The 14940-nt window shown below is 33.3% G+C and overlaps 1 protein-coding gene across 15 annotated transcripts in view; it reads left to right on the top strand.

The window, feature by feature from the left end:
• ANKS1B (ankyrin repeat and sterile alpha motif domain containing 1B) overlaps positions 1-14940 on the top strand; it is a 1097747-nt gene that overhangs the window by 176854 nt on the left and 905953 nt on the right. For all 15 annotated transcript variants that reach the window (XM_032874307.1, XM_032874315.1, XM_032874314.1 and 12 more), the window contains exon 8: positions 1-167. In XM_032874307.1, the coding sequence (XP_032730198.1) occupies positions 1-167 (167 nt within the window). The remainder of the gene's footprint in view (positions 168-14940) is intronic.

Here is a 14940-nt window from a genome sequence, read left to right as displayed (position 1 = left end):
GTGAAACTGTGACTGGAGAATTATCAAAACTCTTGGATGAAATAAAACTCTGTCAAGAAAAGGATTATTCTTTTGAAGATTTGTGCCACACAATATCAGACCACTACTTAGATAATTTGAGCAAGATTTCAGAGGAAGAACTTGGGAAAAATGGAAGCCAGAGTGTAGTAAGTAAGGGGGCAAGGAAGACAGTGCTTCTGTCTTTGCCGATTCAATGTGTATCTGAGAGGCATGGGATTTGTGCATTATCCTATCTTCAGATTCTTCCAGTGTCAAATGTAAGATTCCCTGTTGCTCCTTTTTGGATGTTCATTGGTATTTTACTCTAACTGCATGTGTAGGGGAAGGAATGCTTTGATAAATCACTTATAGTTTGTGATGATCTTGCTACCGTTGACTTGCCTAAGAAATAATAATTTCTTTGATTATGTTCTTTTAGTTTTACTGGGCATGATGATCTTGGTTTCCAAAGAAAGAAAAAAAAAATCTTCCTTTTGTCTTTGTTTCCCATTTTCTCTATGAACTGAGTCTATCTCATCTTGAAGAAAGATGGAGCTGGGCTATGTGTGTTTGTTCCCTAGTCAATTTGTATTTATGATAGGGGAGAGACATTGTAGAAAGTTTGACCTCCATATTTTTTACTCTTACACAAATCCCCTTATGCAGCTTCTAAGCTCAGACTCTAAATCATGAGTTAGAGATTCTTGCTCATTTAGACTTTTATATTAACACAATAGCAAAAAAACACAAACAAAAGCAAAAACAAAAAAACCAAACTGTAGAGAATCAATCAATCTAAAATTAGGATTTGTATATCTCTTTTGTGTTACATAGAGGTAGGATTTATACTGGTATTAAAGGAAATGCAGTATTATGAAATTTTCACTCACTTTTAGAACTTAATTTGTTATAGAAACATTATGCTTTCTTCAAAAGCTAGTAAGAGTGGATTGTGTTAGGTATGTCATATTATTTATGAAAACTAAAAAAATTGCCAAGTATAGTGACTATTATGAAAATGTTTCATTTAGTTCTTTAATGTGTAACTTGTTTCCTAGGATAGTGCTTGCTAGTTAAGCTCATGGCTAGTCTAGCTCCATGGCTAGTCTTACTCCCTAGGATGTCTTTGTTCTTGTCTTCCCCCCCCCCCCAGTGGTATCTCTTTTAAAGCATCATATTATTGGCTCCAATAAAAGCTCTTTGTGAATAATTATGAGTAATTATATACACACACATATATATAAATACATACAAGTTTTAACCAAATGAAATTTTTATATTAATGAAATATTTACTGTAATGACTTTAACATCAGGACAGAATTTCCTGTTTAAAAATCTTAAACAGTTTTATGTCATCTCCAAATTACAAACCAATTACATTTCAACATTTCCTTGAAGATTTGTTACAAATTAAAACATATTTATTCTAAATAAATAATACATTGTGTTCAGGTTTTTAGGTCTATCCCTAAAGATTTCTCAAAACTGACTGCTTCTGGCCCTCTACTTCTAAGCCCACAGATTTTCTGAAAGCCTTAATTTTCTAGACCATTGGTTTCTAAACTTTTTGTTGTTGTTGTTGTGTGTAGCATAGTAAACAGATTTTAAGCAAACATCCCAAGTGCATGTGTTTATAAATTACATGCATCTTCTGTTCTAAGAATGTATGATGTAAATTAGGTATATACTACAAGAGACATTCAAATAAGAAGGATAAAGAGTAAGTGTAAATAGAAACTCTATCTTTTTTTCTTTTATTCAGTGGATATCTTGTGCACCTTGGGGTCTGCACACTTTACTTAGAGACTATATGTTTACTCAAGCTTATAGATTTCAGATAGTGATAGCAGGGGTATTTGATATTATGAGAGTGATATAATTAGGGGGAATGATGGCCAAATGTTTGTTTTTTTATAAGTCAAAGACTGTATTATGATAATAGCAAGAGAAATTAATACTCATAAACTGAAGTGAATTTCTTAAAATCTATGCTTATCCTTTCAGTTATCAGTCTTTGTTCCTGTGACAAACCTTACATTGTATTCCTTGAAAATATTGTCATATTAAATAATAAAGGTTACATGAGGCAGAAAAGCAGAGGGTACATGTGAGTAAGGGCAAGTAGTTCAGTTCTTCTGGAATAATAGAGTTTATAAAGTGGAAAGATGGGAAATAAAATTAGAAGGATAGGTTGAGGTCAGGCCATGGATGATTTTGAATGTCACAATAAGAGTTTTAGTTTTATTTTTTAGAAAATGAGAAAAATCTAAAGGATTTTGAGCAGATAAAAAGACATCATTGGAAGCGCCCTTTCAGAAGATTAATCTAGTAGAAACTTGTTATTGAATATTTAAAAAGTAATCTGGTTACTTTGGCCCTTCTCTATAGCCTGTGTTTGATTTGGGTTCTTTTGCTTTTGTTGAATGTTTCTGTTTATCAAAAATGTTCCTTCAGAGTTTTGTTATGAATTGTACTCTCAAAGTATGCAAAACTTTAATTAAGTACTTATAGATCAGCTTATATAGATATTTGTTACAGGATTTATAACAGCAGTAATGAAACATGGTTCCTGACTTGAAGGAGTTCAAAATTCTTATTAGAAGAAGGCTTTAGACACAGTGTACAAACAAGACTAAAATATGAAACAACAGATATATAAGAGCTGAAATTTATTAGTTGCTTGCTATTCTAATGCTTTATATGATTTAAGCCACTTAATCTTCACAAAAATCCTAAGAGTGGGTTTATAGACTTGGGAAATGACTCAGCTGACAAGTGGCAGATCTAGGATTCAAACTCAGAGCCACTGTCTTGAATTCCCAGCTACATTTCTCATAATAAATTATCCGGTGGCCAAAGGAATTTCTTAAAAAGAGAGAGATTAGTGAAGACTTACTGGTATTCATTGAAGGCTTCATGGAGGTAGGGAGAGACTAAACTGGGCCCTGGGGGGAGAAGGAGATGTGTCTTGTGTTTGTTTTAGAATGAATGAATGAATGAGTGAGTAAATGGGAGAGGATTCCAGCTTGCAGAAACAGTATGTGCAAAAGCACAGAGGTGAGACATAGCATGTAATTTGAGAATAATTGTTTATCATGAGGGTTGATTTTGGAAAGTAGTGGGGAACAAATTTAGGTAAGTAACGAGAATACCTAACACAGAGCACTTTGTTTCTTAACTGATTAATCTTCACAATAACCCTAAGATAGATGGTATTATTCCTCCGATTTTTACAGATGTCAAAATGGAGGCACAGAAAACTTTTATGATTTTCCCACGTTTAAATGGTAATTGCCAGAGCCAGGATCTGTACACCGGCAGTCTGGCTTGGGGCTGGTACCATATCCATTACCACTTAGTTATTTTGTTAAGGGAAGATAATTAGAATTGGGAAGCTAGTCAGGAGTTTAATATTGACGGTGAGTAGAATAAACTCTTGAGTAGGGGAGTTCTGTCTTGAAGGTGACGTTTGGGGAGGCTAAAAATGGTAACTGTAGTCAAATGTTCTGGAAGAGATTGAATGATTCTCAGCAACGGAAATACGTTAGACATATTTGGACAGGCTTCAAAAAATACTGATACCTTCAAGGTTCCACGTCATGACCAACTAGAGCAACTAAATCAGAATTGTTTTGGGTGGCCCTGAGCCTCATTCTTTTGAATGAATTGAAGTTAGAGTGTCTAAAAAACCTATTGAGTTAGAGATGTTTTCAGTTTATCACCAAAGAAAATTCTCCACATAGTCCTAAATTAAAATTATTTCTATATTACATTGAAATATTAAATATGGAATAATAATTTTGCTTATTCACATTATTGGCTGAAGTATAGGCGTTTGGGTTCAGTTCAAATTTAATTTTAGGTGATATGAAATATCCAACATGTTCATTATAATATGACAGGTAATTTCAAAAGTAATTTAGAAGAAATAAAATATATAGAAAATATGTTTTGTAGCATTTATATTATTAATAAATGTGTCTTCCATATTAATGATGTGCCTTGAATTTTGGGAGTATTTTAACTATTCTTAGTTCCGTTTAGCTTTCATTGCCTTTTTTCTTCCAATAGAGGGCACTCTAGTTCAGTAATTTAAAATACAAAATCAACTATCTTATGTAAGAACTTTCACTTTTGAATTAGAGGTTTCTGGTTTTACTAAAATATTAGCCTTAGGTAGTAGTTTGAACAATGTTACTAATATAAATGAATTAAAAATTAAATTCTTATTATGGTTGAATGTATTCAATTGGAGGTTTTACATTTAATGTGAAGGCTAGCTCCAGTTAAAATTACATTTTCCCTTGCATAAATTTTAATTCAGAAGTTAGTCTGTTTTAAGTGTTTTTATAATATGCATATGGAGCCATTTTCTAAGTTGAATTAGGACCTTATATAATCTGGAATGTAAATTTTGAAGAAATATAAATATCTCTACATTCTTTAGCAACCCATGAAATTTAGAATTTTGAAAGAATATAAAATATCTGAAAAAATGTGCTATTCTCTTCATTTATTTTCCCAGGTCATATATTCAGTTTCTTCCTCCTTGTGTATAAACAATGTGCAAAACTCTGAAATGTGAATACATATACCATAGAGAAATTTGATTATAACATAAAGATCATTAGAGTAGACTTCAGAATCTAGGTTTCAGGAAAGCTTTTTTTGAGATTTGAAATAGAAAAAAACATTATTGACTCATTAGCTTATATCTCTAAGAAATAAATAGGAAGCTTCAGGTATGAAATGCATTATATGTTTTTAATCCTAAGGGAAACCTGGATATAAATAACATGTAAGATTTATTGTTTGAAAGGGGTTGTGTTGTCAGGTTTTGTGCAATTTTAAATCAACCAGTGTACCTCTTTTCTGTTATTTTACTTTCTTTTCCAGTGGAAAATCTTTAATTACATGTAGACCTTCTGAAGTATGAGATTTTTTACTGTAGTATATCAAGACTTTAAGATTCAACACCTAAGTTTTTGTACCAAGCTTCTGTAACCTGCTTGAGAACACTGTTGGGGGAGTGTGTTGGGGGTCTCCATAGGAAAATACACTTAATTTGGTGCCAGCATTCATCAAGTCTTAAAGGTCAGTAGAAACAGATTAGGTTGCCTAGAATACAAATAGTGTTTATAAAGCAAAAATATAATTTCTAGAGCTTCATATTAGGAATGTACCAATTTCAGAATTGTGAGAGACTTTGGCAGCTCTCTCATCCAATTCCTATCTGATTCACAGCACTTCAGGAAATGAATTTTCTGAAACATAAAATTGACGGTTGTTATAGGATTATAACTGATTCTTTAGCACATAATGAGCTTTTTTTAATATTGGAACTGAATCTTAAGCAGTGGTAACTATTACCTTATGGGGAATGTAGTATTCAGAATATTTCTAACTTAAATAACTCATGTCTTATATAGTTGAATAAATTTTTTGGCAATGGTGACTCAAGGCTGGTATGTACTAAGTCCAGGCTTGGATTGTCCCAACAGATTTTCCAGGATATTTAGGGAATACATAGATTCTGTTGACCTTTGTTAATATTTAGAAGCTAATAGCATATTTATGTACCATATGTACCTACAAAGAAAAATCCAGAATTTTATTTCTATTTATTTATTTTTTTGGTCCTTCATCTCACCCTAGGAAGAACTTGTACCTGAAGTGAATCTAGGAAGATCTTTGAGATATCCTTAGCTTCTAGAATATAGGGATCATTGTTCTGAACTTCCAGCACAATTGCTTTTCCCTTTCGTGATGCCTTATGAAATTTTTTTTTGTTCTGCTTTGTCTTGTAGGTGTACACATTTTTATATTATTTCTTACAGACTTCTTAATGGTTTGATCTATATTTGATTGATCTCTGTAATCACATCCTGCCTAGCACAGTACCTTGCATGTAGTCTGTCAGTGAAAGTGTATTGAATGATAAGGCAAAGGAAAAGGCAAACACTGCATCGAGGAGTACATATAAACCAATATTGTAAATAAACCATTTGTATAGAAAAACATGTTTAATTATTTAGAGATGAATTAAAGAGTCCAAGGACAGGGTTTTACTGTTCTACCACTTACTAGCAGGGTGACCTTTGGAAGTACTGGAAGTTTCCAAGCCTAAGTTTATTCCAGTTAAAAAAAAAAAAGTTTAATATGGCCTTCTGTTACTGACAGAAAAAGAGCTGTTCTCTTGTGCTGCTGAAGACATACCATTTTGATTTTTTTTTTAAAAAGATTTTTATTTATTTATTTGACAGAGAGAGATCACAAGTAGGCACAGAGGCAGGCAGAGAGAGAGGAAGAGAAGCAGGCTCCCTGCTGAGTAGAGAGCCCGATGCCGGGCTCAATCCCAGGACCCTGGGATCACAACCTGAGCCGAAGGCAGAGGCTTAACCCACTGAGCCACCCAGGCGCTCCTACCATTTTGATTTTTATGTTTCATAGATTTTGTCCAATTTTACGCAGACTTCCAAATAACCACTCAATATCAACCCAAAAGGAATTTCTTTCATGGAGTGCTAAATGTTTTGTTCTTGGGTTGGTCTTAGTCCATATTTGCCATGAAAAAAAGCCTAGTCATCCACCATAATCAGGTCTGCAAATGTGAAGGAAGAATAGCAAACATGGCAAATAATTGAACTTATATGGAAAATTACCTCAATAAATGGATTTTTGCTTCAAAGTAAAAACAGAATTCAGTGGGAGTTACAATAAAATAAAATCCTATAATTATATCCTAAAAATTCAGTGGTTTAATTATAAGATTGGGGAGATTTAATTGGGGAAGAGGTGCATTCAAAAAGTTCTGGGGTTTATAAATGACCACAACTACAGTGTGAACCAATAGTGAGAAGTAGCAGCTAAAAAATCAATAAATACTTGCCAAGCTCTGATCTCTGCAAATAATTTTAATACTAGAAGTTAGCATTTATATTATACTGTTTCAACTATGTGCTAGACATTGTGGTAAGCATGTTAAAATTGTTATCTTTTTTATTCATCACAATAATGCCATGAGGTAGGTTTTATTATCCTCAATGTGGAAATCAAGAGTAAAATAACTTGTCCAGGGTTACACAGCTACCAAAAGGTAAAACTGGGATCTATATTTAGGTCTGATGTCTTCCAAAGTCATGATCCTAACTTACTGGATAGTCGTAATAGTCATGTCATTAATGGTTATTTGTGACAGTCATTCTGTCATTAAAGTCTTCCACATTGACCTACCCTTACCTTTTCATCATTCTTGCCATTTTGCACGTGCAGACTCTCATTACCTCGTACTGAGTTATTTTGGGAGTTTTGTTTTATTCTGTACACGTGTTTCTAGTTTCTCCTTGTCATTTGCTCCAGTTTTTTCTTATTACTACTGCTAAAACAGTATGCCTAAAGTGCAGTTCTGATCATGTCATTCTTTTCACAGCTAGATTTGGTCCTCACTGTAAAAATTAAATAGAGACTTTTAACTTTGACACTCAAGGCTCTATCTTCCAGCCTCATTACATATTTTCAGCTTTCTCCCATTAATGTCTTAGATAAATAGGATTTTTGGTAAAAATGGGTTACTCTCATGGCTGTCTTTCCTTATCTCTGCCCATGTTCATGGTGTTTTATTCATAAATAATTCTTTTCTCTGTCTACAAATCAAAAACTAATTCACAAAACCTCTAATTAAAAATATTACAATGCCTTTTTTGATCCTTCTATTAAAAGCCAACAATTTGGATTGGATATAATTACATTTTATTTATAAATATGTAAAGAAATTTTAAAGTCTGCTTTGTATTACTTATGTATGAATCTGTTTTGGCTTTGCTTATAACTCTCTTCGTGATTGGGTAAATACTTATATTTGTATGTGTGAGGAATTTAGCATAGTTCTTTACTCTCATATTTAATAAACATTTATTGAATTGATATGCTAGGCCATGGACATGAGAAAGTCTGTTTAATAACTGAATGTGGGTACAGACCTGTGGATAAAGCTCTAAGATGTTATCTTTCTAATTTCTAATTTCAGAAGAACTTGCTCTGTTGGTTGATGTTTCAAATAATGAATGGCTCACCATTTATTTTGAGGATGACATGAAATACCTGGTCAAACTATATTATAAACTTCCTCGTAACATAAAAACACCAATATCTTATACCAAGCCATATCTTTCTTATATAGTAATGTCTCTTTCATTGACAATAAGGAAATCTTACATTATAAATACCATGTTTGGTTCCTGATAACATATATAATGGAAATCTGTAGTAAAAATACAGAAACATCTCATTTATATTTTAATGTTTAAATTCTTCAATATTCTGTGATAAGCATTTTAAAAATTAGTCTCTGTTCTTTTTTTTTAAGTTCTGAAATCTTAGTTTTTTTTTGTTTTGTTTTTAAAATTTTTTATTAACCTATATTATTAGCCCCAGAGGCACAGGTCTGTGGATCCCCAGGTTTACACACTTCACAGCACTCACCATAGCACATACCCTCCCTAATTTCCATAACCCAACCACCCTTTCCCTACCTCCCTTCCTCTGGCAACCCTCTGTTTGTTTTGTGAGATTAAGAGTCTCTTATGGTTTGTCTCCCTCCCAATCCCATCTTGTTTCATTTATTCTTTTCCTACCTCACATACCCCCCCATGTTACCTCTCAACTTCCTCATATCAGGGAGATCATATGATAATTGTCTTTCTCTGATTGACTTATTTCGCTAAGCGTAATACCCTCTAGTTCCATCCACAGTGTTGCAAATGGCAAAATTTCATTTCTTTTGATGGCTGCATGGTATTCCATTGTATATATATACCACATCTTCTTTATCCATTCATCTGTTGATGGACATCTAGGTTCTTTCCATAGTTTGACTATTGTGGACATTGTTGCTTTAAACATTCGGGTGCACGTGCCCCTTCGGATCACTACATTTGTATCTTTAGGGTAAATACCCAGTAGTGCGATTGCTGGGTTGTAGGGTAGTCTCTGTTATTCTTTCTGTGTAAATTGAGATGGATTATTTTTGAAGCAATTTTTTTCCTGTTAATCATAAAGAAAATGGACATAAGCAAACATTGTTTTTTCCCTAATTATTAGTGAGTTTTGCTGATCATGACATGCCTAACTAATGTTTGGTATTATTTATGCACATGCTTAAATGTGTTTGACACCAAAATACCTCTCAGCATTACAAGCATTCTGCTAAAGTATCCCAAGGCAAAAAAAAAAACTCCCTTTCTAGACAGTTGTAAACTGTATATATTTGAAGTTTATGAAGTTTTTGAAGTTATCATTTTATCTGTTTTGCAGCTACAACATGTCAGTTTTTATTTTGATACTTTCTTTCTGATCTCTTTCTAATCTCCAACTTGAATTTAATCTTCCTTATAGAACCTAGCTATTATGATTCCCTTGAGAATCTATACTTTATACTCAGGAGCGAACTCTAATGTTTTCTTAAAAGTTTAATAATAACTTGACTTTCTTTTAACTTCACTTTCTGGATAATGATGATGTTAACTTAACAACTTTTAGCCACATGTTACAGTTACCTTGTTCATTTATCATATAATGCTCCTAATTTGTAATTCTGTTTCAAGGTACACATTTGAGAATTCTTGATTCTTTTTTGGAGTAAAGGCCTTGGACAGCTTGCCAATGTAGGAGAATTCCATTTTACTTGCTAATGCCAAAGAAATCAATCTAGAGTCTGAGCTTAAAGAGACATGTCAGTGCTGATAATCACTTATCTCTGTGTTCAGGGAAATGTTTTTCACCTTGAACAGCAAAGTAATTCTAATGAAATAGTAGACTAGCGACCCAGAAAAAAATTACCGAAAGTGCTCACAGTTCTAACAATTTATCATGAGACCATTTGAGACATGATTACTGAATATTGGAATTCATTCAACCTCAAAGAGCTGAAGAATTAAGATTCTCCATTATGTAATCAAAGTCAATAAAAGTAGAAGGAAGAGATATACTATGTGGCCTGCTTTAATCTTAGGCCTAGATTTTTAAAATTGTCTCATGTTATTTTCACTTCCCTTTGCCAGAATTTTTATTTGAATCATCTATACTTATTATTTTATTTTTAAAAATCTATTATTTTTATTCTTTTTTAAAGATTTATTTATTTATTTTGAGAGAGAATCTTTCACACAAACTCCCTACTGAGCAAGCAGCCTGATGCAGGGCTTGATCCCGCAACACATGAGATCATGACTTGAGCTGAAACCAAGAGTTGGGGGCTTAACCGACTGAGCCACCCAGACATCCCAAGCATTTGTGCTTTTTTAAAGCTCAAATGTTTTGATTGCTTACAGTTTCACAACAGTTCTATTTATTTGATAACTGCCTATGCTATCAAATAACTAACAATGAAAAACAAAGTCTTAATTTGGAGAAAGAATGAGTTAATCAAGAAGATGAATTTGACAGAAAATGAAAAACTCTAGAATAAACAAAGATAATGAACCCAGTGATAATTATATCTGTAAAGTGGACATCACTTGCCCCCAGAATAAATGAGACAACACTGACATACCTTTTCCTATAATCATCCTTTCTGTGTTGCGGAAGTAAATCTATTCTTGAAGTCTTGTAGAATATTCCCTTTTAGGCCTTAATCCTACTCTTACCTAGCCTGGTGTCAGTTTCCTAAACATTGAAAGTATCTTTATTGTCATAGTTACTATTACTGTTGCTAACTTACTGAGACTGTGCATTAAAGAATTATACTAATTTATTAAATAATATGTATTTGTAACTTGGAGCATTTCTGCATTATATTGTAGAGAACAAGAGTTTTGAACTCAAACAGACTTGTATTTGAATCCAAATTCTAATACTTAGATAAATATTACCATGATCTTTATATTTGTCATCTGAATAGGAATGTTTCTCTAGTCTTTCTCACCTCAACCTACTGAATCAGAATGTCTGGAAGTGGATTATTATTAATATTTTTAAAAGATTTTATTTATTTAGAAAGAGAGCAAGGGGAGAGGTGGAGAAAGAGGTAGATCTCAAGTGGACTCTGTGCTGAACATAACCCAACACAGGGCTCAATCTCATGACCCTGAGATCGTGACCTGAGCTGAAATCAAAGTTAGATGCTTAGCTGACTGAGCCATCCAGGTGTCCCTGGAAGTAGATTATTATTAATAAACTCCTTTGATGATTCTTATATTCAGTGGTTTATGCACACTGTACTAGAATATTTTTAAAATGATGATTTCTTAGATAACCAACTGTTCACACCCATTGTCTTGCCCTCACAGATCTTTGGATCTCAGATTACAATGATTTCACCCTAATTTACCTTTACCTTCTTTTTCTGCTTCTATGAGTACAAATTTAGATTGGTCATCAAGGCAAAATAACTTATCTTTTAAGGGTCACTTCTTCTATTTCTATGAAAAATGCCTTTGGAATTGTGATAGAGATTGCCTTAAATATAAATGACTTTGTTGGAATGTTAAACAATATTATTTCTTCTAGTCCGTGAACACAGAATATCTTCCCATTGGTTTGTGTCTTCTTTAATTTTTTTCATCAAAGTCTTGTAGTTTTCAGTGTACAGATCTTTCCCTTCCTTGGCTGAATTTATTCCCAAGTTTTGTTTGTTTGTTTGTTTGGGTTTTTTGTTTTTTTTTTGATGCTACTATGAATAGGATTGTTTCCTGTATTTCTTTTTCAAATGTTTTGCTGTTTGCATATAGAAATGCAAATTTTGTTGTTTGCTTAAAGAAATGATTTCTGTATGTTATATCCTGAAGTTTTGCTGAATTTGTTGATTAGTTCTAGATTTTTGGTGGAGTCTTCAGGATTTTCTTTTATATAAAATCATATGATATGCAAACAGACAATTTTACTTTTTCCTTTTATGATTTGGATGGTTTTTATTTATTTTTCTTGTCTAATTGCTCTGGCTGGGACTTCCAGTACTATATTTAATAGGAGTGGAGAAGGTGGGCATCCTTGTCTTGTTCCTGATCTTAGAACAAAAAGTTTCAACATTTCACCATTGAGTATGATGTTAGTGGTGGTCTTGTCATATTGGCCTTTATTACGTTGATCTATGTTTCTTTTACACCCAAGTTGTTGAATGTTTTTATCATGAAAGGATATTTTGTTGGGTGCTTTTTCTGCATCTATTGAGATGACCATATGATTTTTATTTTATATTCTATATAACAACTTAATTAATTCTTTTATACTTTAAATGGCCATATTGTTAAAATACTACATAAGGTATAAAATAGTACTTAAAAGAATATATTATGATCCTTCTTTTCTCTCATTTTCAGTCTTTCAAACTTAGAGACTACATTCATTGTTGCTGTCTTGTTCCTTACAATTCTGTCTTCTCCCTTACAACCTGCCCCCCAATACCTACTTCTCCCTTCCCTCTTCATTTAAGTAAATTTCTGTAAGAACAAAATGATAAACCCAAGACCAGTGTTTTATTTTTTATTGTCTATCCCAAGTGCCCATTATCATTCTTCGCATATAGTAAGTGCTCAGTAACTGGTTTTTTGTCATTCAACAACTTTTTAAAATTTTGATATTACCAGTTTCTTTCTTCTCACTTAATCTATCATACCTAATCAAAAGTCATTTTATCCCTGCATAGCTATGACTTCCAAGGTTCTGGGTTACATAAATTAAATAAGATGAGGTCATTTCACCAAGATAATCTTACAGTATTGTATCGGCTCAATAACATCCTTCATGACAGTTAAGCAAATTTCCAAATAAGACCTCAGTCAGATGATATTCTCAGAGATTGTGTTTCACATTTATAATACTTATTAATATCTTTATATTGGTATTATTGCCCTTCTGATAGACTGTATAACCAACACCCCATACAGGACAGAAGTGTGTGTGTCTCTGTGTGTGTGTGTGTAGAGGAGGGTGGAGAAAGGCAGAATGGAGGAAGAGGAGAAAGAGATCATAGTATCATCAGTAGGGACTTTTGTCTTTGCCCTTTGATTTATGAGTTCTCTAATTTTTTTTAAAGATTTTATTTATTTATTTGACAGACAGACCATAAGTAGGCAGAGAGGCAGGCAGAGAGAGAGGAGGAAGCAGGCTCCCTGCTGAGCAGAGAGCATGATGTGGGGCTCTATCCCAGGACTCTGGAATCATGACCTGAGCCGAAGGCAGAGGCTTTAAGCCACTGAGCCACCCAGGTGCCCCGAGTTCTCTAATATTTATCTTATCCTTTGAAGCAAGTGGCATTCTGTGATTTTGAGAATCTAACCTTAAGCCCTGAAGAATCTAATCTTTTCTAGACATAGTAATGTCACAGTCCAAAGCATAAAAATTCTGTATTCATAGATCACATATTAGAAGGTATACTTCAAATTTTTTTCTTGTCTATAACCTAATTTTAAAAGATACTTTGATTGTTCATAAGCCTGGAGTCATATTTACTTAACTAAGATATTCTGACTCGTGCTTAGCAATGAGAATAACTGGAAGTGAGGTGTGGTTGTTTACATGTTTAATATTTAATATTAAATATTTATTAATATTTATTAATATTATTTATTTAATACTTACATATTACATATATGTGGTTGTTTGCTAGAGGAGGAGAGATAAACTGTAATCTGAAAGAGGAGAAGGATCCAGTCACATAAACACCAAGGAAAGAAAATTTGAAATAAAAGGAAATACTGTTTCCTGAGGTGGGGAAGACTTAATATGTTTAAGTACTGGAAAAAAAATCCATTGGTGTAGACTGGAGTAAAAGTGAACTGGGTAGAGAATAAAATGGAATGAAGTTGAAATCCAGATTAGACAGGGTCTTGAAGGTCATGGAAAATGGTTTGATTTTTTTTTTAATCAAAAATATTTTAAGCAGGAAAGTGATATAATTATGGCACCAGAGTTGGAAAGTCTTCCTCTTCTAAACTCACTGATAATTCTATTTTATTTTATTTTATTTTATTTTTATTTTTTTAAAGATTCTTTTTTTTTTTTTTTAAAGATTTTATTTATTTATTTGACAGAGAGAGATCACAAGTAGAGAGGCAGGCAGAGAGAGAGAGGGAAGCAGGCTCCCTGCTGAGCAAGGAGCCCGATGCGGGACTCGATCCCAGGACCCTGAGATCATGACCTGAGCCGAAGGCAGCGGCTTAACCAACTGAGCCACCCAGGTGCCCCGGTAATTCTATTTTAATATCAAATGTCTGTGTGATATTTATAGCATAATACATTAAAAATATTATCAATGGTTATATCATGGATATGCTATGTGATAGGTTCTGTGCTAGGCCCTGAGATATGTGTAGCAGTCAATAAGATTGAGAGGATCCTTGCTATCACTGAACTTCTGGTATAACATCAGGTATAGACATGGACATAGGCAATTATGTGATAGGGTAATATGTGTAATAACAGGGAAGATACAAGGTAGTAATTAAATACATAGGAAACATATTGGACTCAGATTTGGGTGATTAGGGCAGACTTTTCCAAATTTGATTCTTTTCTCCTTGATTCTTCTTGTATCAACCAAGTAACCACTCTCCTGTTTATGTTCTCCTTAGCTTATCTCCTTTCTTTTCACAGACCCTGGTTTTCTATTCTTTCTATTCTTTCAGGCATTCTCTTCCACAGAGAACTGCTCTTTGAGTTCAGGTAGTAACTAAGTGCTATTTATTTCCAAGTCTATAATTCTACCTTCAGCTTCTCACTACTTTGCAGTTCTTTCCTCAAACATCCCACTATCATTTCAAACCAAACTTGTAAAAATATAAATAAATCATCTTCCCACACAAATCTATGCCTGTACCCATTTTCCATCTTTCATTCTTCTAGGACAGATGCTTTCATACTATGTTTGATTCTTCCCTGTTTCTTTAATTCCCCTGGTCTACTAGAGTTCCCCTTTGTTTATTCTCATCATCCCTGTTGGACC

This window comes from Lontra canadensis, unplaced genomic scaffold, assembly GCF_010015895.1.
Source record: "Lontra canadensis isolate GAN:19392208 unplaced genomic scaffold, GSC_riverotter_1.0 scaffold52, whole genome shotgun sequence".
NCBI lineage: Eukaryota > Metazoa > Chordata > Mammalia > Carnivora > Mustelidae > Lontra > Lontra canadensis.
This window is presented reverse-complemented; position numbering and strand designations above follow the sequence as displayed.